The following is a 15,964-nucleotide window of genomic DNA, read 5'->3' on the forward strand; positions in this document are numbered from 1 at the left end:
TAGTCGCCAATTCACAATGAAACTACTCTAAACTGTAGTTTACCAAACTACTAGCTAATTCACAATGTAACTACTCTAAACTGTAGTTTACCAAACTAGTCGCTAATTCACAATGAAACTACTCTAACCTGTAGTTTACCAAACTAGTCGCTAATTCACAATGTAACTACTCTAAACTGTAGTTTACCAAACTAGTCGCTAATTCACAATGAAACTACTCTAAACTGTAGTTTACCAAACTAGTCGCTAATTCACAATGAAACTACTCTAAACTGTAGTTTACCAAACTAGTCGCTAATTCACAATGTAACTACTCTAAACTGTAGTTTACCAAACTAGTCGCTAATTCACAATGAAACTACTCTAAACTGTAGTTTACCAAACTAGTAGCTAATTCCCAATGAAACTACTCTAAACTGTAGTTTACCAAACTACTAGCTAATTCCCAATGTAACTACTCTAAACTGTAGTTTACCAAACTAGTCGCTAATTCACAATGAAACTACTCTAAACTGTAGTTTACCAAACTAGTCGCTAATTCACAATGAAACTACTCTAAACTGTAGTTTACCAAACTAGTAGCTAATTCACAATGAAACTACTCTAAACTGTAGTTTACCAAACTAGTCGCTAATTCACAATGAAACTACTCTAAACTGTAGTTTACCAAACTAGTCGCTAATTCACAATGAAACTACTCTAAACTGTAGTTTACCAAACTAGTCGCTAATTCACAATGAAACTACTCTAAACTGTAGTTTACCAAACTACTAGCTAATTCACAATGAAACTACTCTAAACTGTAGTTTACCAAACTATTAGCTAATTCACAATGAAACTACTCTAAACTGTAGTTTACCAAACTAGTCGCTAATTCACAATGAAACTACTCTAAACTGTTGTTTACCAAACTAGTCGCTAATTCACAATGAAACTACTCTAAACTGTAGTTTACCAAACTACTAGCTAATTCCCAATGTAACTACTCTAAACTGTAGTTTACCAAACTACTAGCTAATTCACAATGAAACTACTCTAAACTGTAGTTTACCAAACTAGTCGCCAATTCACAATGAAACTACTCTAAACTGTAGTTTACCAAACTAGTCGCTAATTCACAATGTAACTACTCTAAACTGTAGTTTACCAAACTAGTCGCTAATTCACAATGAAACTACTCTAACCTGTAGTTTACCAAACTAGTCGCTAATTCACAATGTAACTACTCTAAACTGTAGTTTACCAAACTAGTCGCTAATTCACAATGAAACTACTCTAAACTGTAGTTTACCAAACTAGTCGCTAATTCACAATGAAACTACTCTAAACTGTAGTTTACCAAACTAGTCGCTAATTCACAATGAAACTACTCTAAACTGTAGTTTACCAAACTAGTAGCTAATTCCCAATGAAACTACTCTAAACTGTAGTTTACCAAACTACTAGCTAATTCCCAATGTAACTACTCTAAACTGTAGTTTACCAAACTAGTCGCTAATTCACAATGAAACTACTCTAAACTGTAGTTTACCAAACTAGTCGCTAATTCACAATGAAACTACTCTAAACTGTAGTTTACCAAACTAGTAGCTAATTCACAATGAAACTACTCTAAACTGTAGTTTACCAAACTAGTCGCTAATTCACAATGAAACTACTCTAAACTGTAGTTTACCAAACTAGTAGCTAATTCACAATGAAACTACTCTAAACTGTTGTTTACCAAACTAGTCTCTAATTCACAATGAAACTACTCTAAACTGTAGTTTACCAAACTAGTCGCTAATTCACAATGAAACTACTCTAAACTGTAGTTTACCAAACTAGTCGCTAATTCACAATGAAACTACTCTAAACTGTAGTTTACCAAACTAGTCGCTAATTCACAATGAAACTACTCTAAACTGTAGTTTACCAAACTACTAGCTAATTCACAATGAAACTACTCTAAACTGTAGTTTACCAAACTAGTAGCTAATTCACAATGAAACTACTCTAAACTGTAGTTTACCAAACTACTAGCTAATTCACAATGAAACTACTCTAAACTGTAGTTTACCAAACTAGTCGCTAATTCACAATGAAACTACTCTAAACTGTAGTTTACCAAACTAGTAGCTAATTCACAATGAAACTACTCTAAACTGTAGTTTAACAAACTATTAGCTAATTCACAATGAAACTACTCTAAACTGTAGTTTACCAAACTAGTCGCTAATTCACAATGAAACTACTCTAAACTGTAGTTTACCAAACTATTAGCTAATTCACAATGTAACTACTCTAAACTGTAGTTTACCAAACTAGTCGCTAATTCACAATGAATCTACTCTAAACTGTAGTTTACCAAACTATTAGCTAATTCACAATGAAACTACTCTAAACTGTAGTTTACCAAACTAGTCGCTAATTCACAATGAAACTACTCTAAACTGTTGTTTACCAAACTAGTCGCTAATTCACAATGAAACTACTCTAAACTGTAGTTTACCAAACTACTAGCTAATTCCCAATGTAACTACTCTAAACTGTAGTTTACCAAACTACTAGCTAATTCACAATGAAACTACTCTAAACTGTAGTTTACCAAACTAGTCGCCAATTCACAATGAAACTACTCTAAACTGTAGTTTACCAAACTACTAGCTAATTCACAATGTAACTACTCTAAACTGTAGTTTACCAAACTAGTCGCTAATTCACAATGAAACTACTCTAACCTGTAGTTTACCAAACTAGTCGCTAATTCACAATGTAACTACTCTAAACTGTAGTTTACCAAACTAGTCGCTAATTCACAATGAAACTACTCTAAACTGTAGTTTACCAAACTAGTCGCTAATTCACAATGAAACTACTCTAAACTGTAGTTTACCAAACTAGTCGCTAATTCACAATGTAACTACTCTAAACTGTAGTTTACCAAACTAGTCGCTAATTCACAATGAAACTACTCTAAACTGTAGTTTACCAAACTAGTAGCTAATTCCCAATGAAACTACTCTAAACTGTAGTTTACCAAACTACTAGCTAATTCCCAATGTAACTACTCTAAACTGTAGTTTACCAAACTAGTCGCTAATTCACAATGAAACTACTCTAAACTGTAGTTTACCAAACTAGTCGCTAATTCACAATGAAACTACTCTAAACTGTAGTTTACCAAACTAGTAGCTAATTCACAATGAAACTACTCTAAACTGTAGTTTACCAAACTAGTCGCTAATTCACAATGAAACTACTCTAAACTGTAGTTTACCAAACTAGTCGCTAATTCACAATGAAACTACTCTAAACTGTAGTTTACCAAACTAGTCGCTAATTCACAATGAAACTACTCTAAACTGTAGTTTACCAAACTACTAGCTAATTCACAATGAAACTACTCTAAACTGTAGTTTACCTAACTAGTTGCTAATTCACAATGAAACTACTCTAAACTGTAGTTTACCAAACTAGTCGCTAATTCACAATGAAACTACTCTAAACTGTAGTTTACCAAACTACTAGCTAATTCACAATGAAACTACTCTAAACTGTAGTTTACCAAACTATTAGCTAATTCACAATGAAACTACTCTAAACTGTAGTTTACCAAACTAGTCGCTAATTCACAATGAAACTACTCTAAACTGTAGTTTACCAAACTAGTAGCTAATTCACAATGAAACTACTCTAAACTGTAGTTTACCAAACTAGTCGCTAATTCACAATGAAACTACTCTAAACTGTAGTTTACCAAACTAGTAGCTAATTCACAATGAAACTACTCTAAACTGTAGTTTACCAAACTAGTTGCTAATTCACAATGAAACTACTCTAAACTGTAGTTTACCAAACTAGTCGCTAATTCACAATGAAACTACTCTAAACTGTAGTTTACCAAACTAGTCGCTAATTCACAATGAAACTACTCTAAACTGTAGTTTACCAATCTACTAGCTAATTCACAATGAAACTACTCTAAACTGTAGTTTACCAAACTACTAGCTAATTCACAATGAAACTACTCTAAACTGTAGTTTACCAAATTACTAGCTAATTCACAATGAAACTACTCTAAACTGTAGTTTACCAAATTACTAGCAAATTCACAATGAAACTACTCTAAACTGTAGTTTACCAAACTAGTCGCTAATTCACAATGAAACTACTCTAAACTGTAGTTTACCAAACTAGTCGCTAATTCGCAATGAAACTACTCTAAACTGTAGTTTACCAAACTAGTCGCTAATTCACAATGAAACTACTCTAAACTGTAGTTTACCAAACTACTAGCTAATTCACAATGAAACTACTCTAAACTGTAGTTTACCAAACTAGTCGCTAATTCACAATGAAACTACTCTAAACTGTAGTTTACCAAACTACTAGCTAATTCACAATGAAACTACTCTAAACTGTAGTTTACCAAACTAGTAGCTAATTCACAATGAAACTACTCTAAACTGTAGTTTACCAAACTAGTCGCTAATTCACAATGAAACTACTCTAAACTGTTGTTTACCAAACTAGTCGCTAATTCACAATGAAACTACTCTAAACTGTAGTTTACCAAACTACTAGCTAATTCACAATGAAACTACTCTAAACTGTAGTTTACCAAACTAGTCGCTAATTCACAATGAAACTACTCTAAACTGTAGTTTACCAAACTAGTCGCTAATTCACAATGAAACTACTCTAAAGTGTAGTTTACCAAACTAGTCGCTAATTCACAATAAAACTACTCTAAACTGTAGTTTACCAAACTACTAGCTAATTCACAATGAAACTACTCTAAACTGTAGTTTACCAAACTAGTCGCTAATTCACAATGAAACTACTCTACCAAACTAGTCGCTAATTCACAATGAAACTACTCTAAACTGTAGTTTACCAAACTAGTCGCTAATTCACAATGAAACTACTCTAAACTGTAGTTTACCAAACTAGTCGCTAATTCACAATGAAACTACTCTACCAAACTAGTCGCTAATTCACAATGAAACTACTCTAAACTGTAGTTTACCAAACTAGTCGCTAATTCACAATGAAACTACTCTAAACTGTAGTTTATCAAACTACTAGCTAATTCACAATGAAACTACTCTAAACTGTAGTTTACCAAACTAGTCGCTAATTCACAATGAAATTACTCTAAACTGTAGTTTACCAAACTAGTCGCTAATTCACAATGAAACTACTCTAAACTGTAGTTTACCAAACTAGTAGCTAATTCACAATGAAACTACTCTAAACTGTAGTTTACCAAACTAGTAGCTAATTCACAATGAAACTACTCTAAACTGTAGTTTACCAAACTAGTCGCTAATTCACAATGAAACTACTCTAAACTGTAGTTTACCAAACTAGTCGCTAATTCACAATGAAACTACTCTAAACTGTAGTTTACCAAACTAGTCGCTAATTCACAATGAAACTACTCTAAACTGTAGTTTACCAAACTACTAGCTAATTCACAATGAAACTACTCTAAACTGTAGTTTACCAAACTAGTCGCTAATTCACATTGAAACTACTCTAAACTGTAGTTTACCAAACTACTAGCTAATTCACAATGAAACTACTCTAAACTGTAGTTTACCAAACTAGTCGCTAATTCACAATGAAACTACTCTAAACTGTAGTTTACCAAACTAGTAGCTAATTCACAATGAAACTACTCTAAACTGTAGTTTACCAAACTATTAGCTAATTCACAATGAAACTACTCTAAACTGTAGTTTACCAAACTAGTCGCTAATTCACAATGAAACTACTCTAAACTGTAGTTTACCAAACTATTAGCTAATTCACAATGTAACTACTCTAAACTGTAGTTTACCAAACTAGTCGCTAATTCACAATGAATCTACTCTAAACTGTAGTTTACCAAACTATTAGCTAATTCACAATGAAACTACTCTAAACTGTAGTTTACCAAACTAGTCGCTAATTCACAATGAAACTACTCTAAACTGTTGTTTACCAAACTAGTCGCTAATTCACAATGAAACTACTCTAAACTGTAGTTTACCAAACTACTAGCTAATTCCCAATGTAACTACTCTAAACTGTAGTTTACCAAACTACTAGCTAATTCACAATGAAACTACTCTAAACTGTAGTTTACCAAACTAGTCGCCAATTCACAATGAAACTACTCTAAACTGTAGTTTACCAAACTAGTCGCTAATTCACAATGTAACTACTCTAAACTGTAGTTTACCAAACTAGTCGCTAATTCACAATGAAACTACTCTAACCTGTAGTTTACCAAACTAGTCGCTAATTCACAATGTAACTACTCTAAACTGTAGTTTACCAAACTAGTCGCTAATTCACAATGAAACTACTCTAAACTGTAGTTTACCAAACTAGTCGCTAATTCACAATGAAACTACTCTAAACTGTAGTTTACCAAACTAGTCGCTAATTCACAATGAAACTACTCTAAACTGTAGTTTACCAAACTAGTAGCTAATTCCCAATGAAACTACTCTAAACTGTAGTTTACCAAACTACTAGCTAATTCCCAATGTAACTACTCTAAACTGTAGTTTACCAAACTAGTCGCTAATTCACAATGAAACTACTCTAAACTGTAGTTTACCAAACTAGTCGCTAATTCACAATGAAACTACTCTAAACTGTAGTTTACCAAACTAGTAGCTAATTCACAATGAAACTACTCTAAACTGTAGTTTACCAAACTAGTCGCTAATTCACAATGAAACTACTCTAAACTGTAGTTTACCAAACTAGTAGCTAATTCACAATGAAACTACTCTAAACTGTTGTTTACCAAACTAGTCTCTAATTCACAATGAAACTACTCTAAACTGTAGTTTACCAAACTAGTCGCTAATTCACAATGAAACTACTCTAAACTGTAGTTTACCAAACTAGTCGCTAATTCACAATGAAACTACTCTAAACTGTAGTTTACCAAACTAGTCGCTAATTCACAATGAAACTACTCTAAACTGTAGTTTACCAAACTACTAGCTAATTCACAATGAAACTACTCTAAACTGTAGTTTACCAAACTAGTAGCTAATTCACAATGAAACTACTCTAAACTGTAGTTTACCAAACTACTAGCTAATTCACAATGAAACTACTCTAAACTGTAGTTTACCAAACTACTAGCTAATTCACAATGAAACTACTCTAAACTGTAGTTTACCAAACTACTAGCTAATTCACAATGAAAGTAGGTAGTTACTGTCTTACCTCTCATGCGTTCTTCCATCCTGTGGATGAGCTGGTAGGACATGCAGCGGTCCAGCAGAGTCCGGAGGGCAGGCAGGGGGTCCAGGATCACTGTCTCAGGGTGGGCTTCCATGTAGTCCTGAAACAGACCCCGGACAACTCAGAACACCTTCAGTACCATACCATACCATACCATACCATACCATACCATACCATATCAGTCTGAATGGTGTCGTTATCATCACAGATATCATATCAGTCTGAATGGTGTCGTTATCATCACAGATATCATATCAGTCTGCATGGTGTCGTTATCATCACAGATATCATATCAGTCTGAATGGTGTCGTTATCATCACAGATATCATATCAGTCTGCATGGTGTCGTTATCATCACAGATATCATATCATATCAGTCTGACTGGTGTCGTTATCATCACAGATATCATATCAGTCTGAATGGTGTCGTTATCATCACAGATATCATATCAGTCTGCATGGTGTCGTTATCATCACAGATATCATATCAGTCTGCATGGTGTCGTTATCATCACAGATATCATATCAGTCTGCATGGTGTCGTTATCATCACAGATATCATATCAGTCTGCATGGTGTCGTTATCATCACAGATATCATATCAGTCTGAATGGTGTCGTTATCATCACAGATATCATATCAGTCTGAATGGTGTCGTTATCATCACAGATATCATATCATACCAGTCTGCATGGTGTCATTATCATCACAGATATCATACCAGTCTGCATGGTGTCGTTATCATCACAGATATCATATCATACCAGTCTGCATGGTATCGTTATCATCACAGATATCATATCATATCAGTCTGCATGGTGTCGTTATCATCACAGATATCATACCAGTCTGCATGGTGTCGTTATCATCACAGATATCATATCAGTCTGCATGGTGTCGTTATCATCACAGATATCATATCATACCAGTCTGCATGGTGTCATTATCATCACAGATATCATATCAGTCTGAATGGTGTCGTTATCATCACAGATATCATACCAGTCTGCATGGTGTCGTTATCATCACAGATATCATATCATACCAGTCTGCATGGTGTCGTTATCATCACAGATATCATATCATACCAGTCTGCATGGTGTCATTATCATCACAGATATCATACCAGTCTGCATGGTGTCGTTATCATCACAGATATCATATCATATCAGTCTGCATGGTGTCGTTATCATCACACTTATAGCGAGTTCCAACCGTTATTTCAAGAGGTTGAGGTTAAGTCAGTGAGGTGTATCTTCCCGGCGCTGGCCCTAACAGCTGGTACCGGCCCGGCGCTGGCCCTAACAGCCGGTACCGGCCCGGCGCTGGCCCTAACAGCTGGTACCGGCCCGGCGCTGGCCCTAACAGCTGGTACCGGCCTGGCAGCCAGAGGGTCAGACACGGAATAGTCTACATATAATAGTAAAAGTGTACGACAGTAAAATACAGGGGTAATACAGTAATTTAGCAGTTTTGCAGTTGGGACCCGACTACAGAAAGCAGTGACATTCTTCTTGTAGGAAGTTATGTAATACGGATTTTAATTGGCCGAGAGAGACCGGGGTGTCTAAGTGGATCTGGTCCTGTAGCCCAACGCCCTGGGCATTGAAAGGTGCAACAATGCATCAGAACGGCAATATGTCAATCCTGCTGAATTTGAATGGCCACGCCTCTATTTTTGATGGCCACGCCTCTATTTTTGATGGTCACGCCTCTATTTTTGATGACCACGCCCCCTCCGGGGGGAAAAACCAACTCTGGGAATAAACAGGGATTAGATGTTTGTCCATAATCCATCGCTGCCCAGAGATAGTCGTCATCTCTTGGTTTTAGGTCGAGGGAAGTTAGGAGACACCCAGCTGACCTATACCACGCGGAGACGGGAGGAGAACAGATCAAGCCTCACCTTTCACCACGGTGTTGAACGCTCACTGGTGGCCAGTGTAGGGAAGTAATAGCTCGACTTGACACGATGCACCAACAAAACACACTTTTCAAAACAATGTAAACGTTTTGTCGACAGTTTTTATACAGAGCAAATACAATGGAGGTCAATAGGAACAGTGTTTTCCCCCCAAAAGAGGGCGTGGCCGCGGACCCGGATGTGCCGGCCTGGTATTATATGGTAGTACAGGGTATTATATGGTAGTACAGGGTACTACATGGTATTATATGGTAGTACAGGGTACTACAGGGTATTATATGGTAGTACAGGGTACTACAGGGTATTATATGGTAGTACAGGGTACTACAGGGTATTATATGGTAGTACAGGGTACTACAGGGTATTATATGGTAGTACAGGGTACTACAGGGTATTATATGGTAGTACAGGGTATTATATGGTATTATATGGTAGTACAGGGTACTACAGGGTATTATATGGTAGTACAGGGTATTATATGGTATTATATGGTAGTACAGGGTACTACAGGGTATTATATGGTAGTACAGGGTACTACATGGTATTATATGGTAGTACAGGGTACTACATGGTATTATATGGTAGTACAGGGTACTACATGGTATTATATGGTAGTACAGGGTACTACAGGGTATTATATGGTAGTACAGGGTACTACATGGTATTATATGGTAGTACAGGGTACTACAGGGTATTATATGGTAGTACAGGGTATTATATGGTACTACAGGGTACTACAGGGTATTATATGGTAGTACAGGGTACTACATGGTATTATATGGTAGTACATGGTATTATATGGTACTACAGGGTACTACAGGGTATTATATGGTAGTACACGGTACTACATGGTATTATATGGTAGTACATGGTATTATATGGTACTACAGGGTACTACAGGGTATTATATGGTACTACATGGTATTATATGGTAGTACAGGGTACTACATGGTATTATATGGTACTACAGGGTACTACAGGGTATTATATGGTAGTACAGGGTACTACATGGTATTATATGGTACTACAGGGTACTACAGGGTATTATATGGTAGTACAGGGTACTACAGGGTATTATATGGTAGTACAGGGTACTACAGGGTATTATATGGTAGTACAGGGTACTACAGGGTACTACATGGTATTATATGGTAGTACAGGGTACTACAGGGTATTATATGGTACTACATGACACTACATGGTATTATATGGTAGTACAGGGTACTACAGGGTATTATATGGTAGTACAGGGTACTACAGGGTACTACATGGTATTATATGGTAGTACAGGGTACTACAGGGTATTATATGGTACTACATGACACTACATGGTATTATATGGTAGTACAGGGTAGTACAGGGTATTATATGGTACTACAGGGTACTACATGGTATTATATGGTACTACAGGGTAGTACATGGTATTATATGGTAGTACAGGGTACTACAGGGTATTATATGGTACTACATGGTATTATATGGTACTACAGTGTAGTACAGGGTATTATATGGTAGTACAGGGTACTACATGGTATTATATGGTACTACAGGGTAGTACAGGGTATTATATGGTACTACAGGGTACTACAGGGTATTATATGGTAGTACAGGGTACTACATGGTATTATATGGTACTACAGGGTATTATATGGTAGTACAGGGTACTACAGGGTATTATATGGTAGTACAGGGTACTACATGGTATTATATGGTACTACAGGGTACTACAGGGTATTATATGGTACTACAGGGTACTACATGGTATTATATGGTAGTACAGGGTACTACATGGTATTATATGGTACTACATGGTATTATATGGTAGTACATGGTACTACATGGTATTATATGGTAGTACATGGTACTATAGGGTATTATATGGTAGTACAGGGTACTACATGGTATTATATGGTACTACATGGTATTATATGGTAGTACATGGTACTACATGGTATTATATGGTAGTACATGGTACTACAGGGTATTATATGGTAGTACAGGGTACTACAGGGTATTATATGGTAGTACATGTTACTACAGGGTATTATATGGTAGTACAGGGTACTACAGGGTATTATATGGTACTACAGGGTATTATATGGTATTATATGGTAGTACAGGGTACTACATGGTATTATATGGTACTACAGGGTACTACATGGTATTATATTGTAGTACAGGGTACTACATGGTATTATATGGTAGTACAGGGTACTACATGGTATTATATGGTAGTACAGGGTACTACAGGGTATTATATGGTAGTACAGGTTACTACAGGGTATTATGTTACTACAGGGTATTATATGGTACTACAGGTTACTATATGGTAGTACAGGGTACTACAGGGTATTATATGGTAGTACATGTTACTACAGGGTATTATATGGTAGTACAGGGTACTACATGGTATTATATGGTAGTACATGTTACTACAGGGTATTATATGGTAGTACAGGGTACTACATGGTATTATATGGTAGTACATGTTACTACAGGGTATTATATGGTAGTACAGGGTACTACATGGTATTATATGGTAGTACATGTTACTACAGGGTATTATATGGTAGTACAGGGTACTACATGGTATTATATGGTATTATATGGTAGTACAGGGTACTACATGGTATTATATGGTAGTACAGGGTACTACATGGTATTATATGGTATTATATGGTAGTACAACAGGGTACTACATGGTACTACATGGTATTTGTTATTGGAAATAGAATTTTCTTTTAATATTCACATGATGTTCTATGTAGTTTATTAATAAAACTTGTTATAAAAAACCTTGGTGTTTTACTACCCTTACTGCACAGCGTGTCTTTGAAGACACAAACCAATATCAGTTTGAGGGGGTGTGGGGGTAAAAAAAAATTATTGATATGTTATCAGGGACCCATAATCTCTAAAAAATGGGGTGAAATATTTTTTCCCCCAGAAAATTAAAAGTCATGCAGTAGAGCAGGGGTGGCCAACCAGTCAGAGACTAAGAGCCACAAAAATGACTGTGGTACCACAAAGAGCCACACCATATACCAGCGTTTCTCAACCTTTTTTTTCAGTCACGGCACCCTTCATGTGTTTATAGGTCTCACCCTCTGGCCTCTGAAGTTGCTAATGTCTTTTTTATTTGGGCCTCACAGGGTTAAAAGTACCCTGTGAGACCCAGGGTTGCAAAATCACTTTTAGCCATTTAAAAATAATAATGTCTATTTAAAAAATGTTAAGCACATGTATAGTCAATTGGTCCTGTTGTTCAGCCTCACAATGCTATTTGATAGTAAATGTGTTTATATGTCCCACCCTCTGGCCTCTGAAGTTGCTAATGTCTTTTTAATTTGGGCCTCACAGGGTTAACCTCTTAAGCCCGAGGTATACAGTAAAAGTGTATATTTTCAGCATTACGTTTGTTTACCAATTATTGTAACTTTATTAGTGAAATATAAGATTATAGAAATCTCAGGGCATTGAGTCGGAAACCGGCGCATATTGACAGGAGGAAGTGGAGCAGCCAAAAGTTAGTGTAGTCTTTTGAAGGAAGAGACTCAGGGCTTTCGAATTTAGAAAAACTACATTACCCAGCTCACACCAGCCCCTGTCAATCATCTGACTTCTGGATTTACTTTTTCATTTCTCTTATTTTTTGGGATTATCTCCCACAAACCTGAACGTTATTGCCATAAAACAGAACGCAGTTAGTTTCTCTACCTTTCTGTGAACGTCTTGCAAAAAACGGTGTTGCAATACGATGAAAAATGGTGGAGAAATGTACATTATAAAAAAGATGGCAGAATTCAGTAATGTATCTACAAAACCTTCTGTTTAATCATCTTCCTTTTATTCATTTGCTTGGATTTTTCAGGTCTGGTCAATTTTAGCATGGTGTTATTCACAGTCAAAGATAATATATTTTTTTAAATAGAATTGATATTCTCCTTTGGTTCATTACAATTTACTCAAGCCTAGTAACAGACACACTATTTCTGACACTGATCCATATATGTCCCTAGATTCAGATACCAAGAACATGCAAATGGACCATTTAAAAAAAATTGTAAATGTTTATTCTACGTCCTTATGGAATGAGTGACATAACATTTAAATTTTTTATTTAATTTTTTTATGGATGGAAGAGCCGCACATTGACGGGCAAAGAGCGAGCCGCAGGTTGGCCACCCCTGCAGTAGAGGGTTAAAATGATCAACTAAAACAGTTACAGGTAGTCACTAGTATTATTGTTATTATTACCTGGACGCTCTGCAGCAGCAGCAGGGCCTGCGCGTCCGTCTGCGCCTCCAGCACCAGGTCCGTCAGCTTGTGGATGATGACGTCCAGCGGGCCCTGCTCCTCCAGGGGGCGACAGAGGTCCAGCTGGAGACAACCAGACACACGCGTTCATTCAGTTAACCCTTTCACCTCCACACTACAGAAGGTTAACCCTTTCACTAGCACACTACAGAAGGTTAACCCTTTCACTACCACACTACAGAAGGTTAACCATTTCACTACCACACTACAGAAGGTTAACCCTTTCACTACCACACTACAGAAGGTTAACCTTTCACTGTCACACTACAGAAGGTTAACCTTTCACTACCACACTACAGAAGGTTAACCTTTCACTGTCACACTACAGAAGGTTAACCCTTTCACTACCACACTACAGAAGGTTAACCCTTTCACTGCCACACTACAGAAGGTTAACCCTTTCACTGTCACACTACAGAAGGTTAACCCTTGCACTACCACACTACATAAGGTTAACCCTTTCACTACCACACTACAGAAGGTTAACCCTTTCACTACCACACTACAGAAGGTTAACCCTTGCACTGCCACACTACAGACGGTTAACCCTTTCACTACCACACTACAGAAGGTTAACCCTTTCACTACCACACTACAGAAGGTTAACCTTTCACTACCACACTGCAGAATGTTAACCTTTCACTACCACACTACAGAAGGTTAACCCTTGCACTACCACACTACAGAAGGTTAACCCTTTCACTACCACACTACAGAAGGTTAACCCTTTCACTACCACACTACAGAATGTTAACCCTTGCACTGCCACACTACAGACGGTTAACCCTTTCACTACCACACTACAGAAGGTTAACCCTTTCACTACCACACTACAGAAGGTTAACCCTTGCACTGCCACACTACAGACGGTTAACCCTTTCACTACCACACTACAGAAGGTTAACCCTTTCACTACCACACTACAGAAGGTTAACCCTTTCACTACCACACTACAGAAGGTTAACCCTTTCACAATTTCACAAAAAAGTATTAGAATGTCGAGCCACGTTTGGCTCAGCCCTATAGTCTGGTACAGCTGGACCAACATAAAGAACCAGACTAAGATACCACATTATGTAATGAGGAAGAGCCGTCAACAAGACACTGGGAGGACGTCCAGAGGCGTGCTGGAGAGGACCGTAAATAAAGCTGTGTGGACCAATCAGGAAGTGGAACACGCTATGGGCTGGATGAAACAGGAAGTGGAACACGCTATGGGTTGGATGAAACAGGAAGTGGAACACGCTATGGGCTGGAGGAAACAGGAAGTGGAACACGCTATGGGCTGGATGAAACAGGAAGTGGAACACGCTATGGGTTGGATGAAACAGGAAGTGGAACACGCTATGGGCTGGAGGAAACAGGAAGTGGAACACGCTATGGGCTGGAGGAAACAGGAAGTGGAACACGCTATGGGCTGGATGAAACAGGAAGTGGAACACGCTATGGGCTGGATGAACCAGGAAGTGGAACACGCTATGGGCTGGATGAAACAGGAAGTGGAACACGCTATGGGCTGCAGGAAACAGGAAGTGGAACACGCTATGGGCTGGAGGAAACAGGAAGTGGAACACGCTATGGGCTGGAGGAAACAGGAAGTGGAACACGCTATGGGCTAGAGGAAACAGGAAGTGGAACACGCTATGGGCTGGAGGAAACAGGAAGTGGAACACGCTATGGGCTGGAGGAAACAGGAAGTGGAACACGCTATGGGCTGGATGAAACAGGAAGTGGAACACGCTATGGGCTGGAGGAAACAGGAAGTGGAACACGCTATGGGCTGGAGGAAACAGGAAGTGGAACACGCTATGGGCTGGATGAACCAGGAAGTGGAACACGCTATGGGCTGGATGAACCAGGAAGTGGAACACGCTATGGGCTGGAGGAAACAGGAAGTGGAACACGCTATGGGCTGGAGGAAACAGGAAGTGGGGCACGCTATGGGCTGGAGGAAACAGGAAGTGGAACACGCTATGGGCTGGAGGAAACAGGAAGTGGAACACGCTATGGGCTGGAGGAAACAGGAAGTGGAGCACGCTATGGGCTGGAGGAAACAGGAAGTGGAACACGCTATGGGCTGGATGAAACAGGAAGTGGAACACGCTATGGGCTGGAGGAAACAGGAAGTGGAGCACGCTATGGGCTGGATTCTGCGTGAAGCTGCTCTAAGTGGAACAATAGCATTTTTTTTTTTACCATTCTGTCATTTACCAGTGACTTCAAACATAAAGAACCAGACTAGGCTGGTCTCTAGTACAGCTGGACCAGCATAAAGAACCATGGTTTCCACTGGTTTTGACTGGTTCTTCAATAATCCAATAATTTAACTTGTTCACTGCCACACTACAGAAGGTTAACCCTTTACTATCACATTACTATCGTGTGGCAGTGAAAGGGTTAACCTTCTGTGTATTTGTCGCAGTGAAATGGGTTAACAGTTTGGTAGTGTGGCAGTGAAAGGGTTAAGAACCAATAAGATAGCATTTA

At 37.9% G+C, this 15,964-nt stretch overlaps 1 protein-coding gene across 1 annotated transcript in view; it reads right to left on the minus strand.

The window, feature by feature from the left end:
* The window catches only part of LOC311228180 (inositol-tetrakisphosphate 1-kinase-like), a gene marked incomplete at its 3' end in the record, with an annotated part of 120,930 nt that overhangs the window by 72,940 nt on the left and 32,026 nt on the right, over positions 1 to 15,964 (minus strand). The window contains exons 3-4 of the mRNA XM_084314092.1: positions 13,418 to 13,540; positions 7,219 to 7,336 (exon numbers count right to left, since the gene is read on the minus strand). Of these exons, the coding sequence (XP_084170218.1) occupies positions 7,219 to 7,336; positions 13,418 to 13,540 (241 nt within the window). The remainder of the gene's footprint in view (positions 1 to 7,218; positions 7,337 to 13,417; positions 13,541 to 15,964) is intronic.

Source organism: Notolepis coatsorum (assembly GCF_963971535.1).
Source record: "Notolepis coatsorum genome assembly, chromosome: 5".
In the NCBI taxonomy this organism is placed as follows: domain Eukaryota; kingdom Metazoa; phylum Chordata; class Actinopteri; order Aulopiformes; family Paralepididae; genus Notolepis; species Notolepis coatsorum.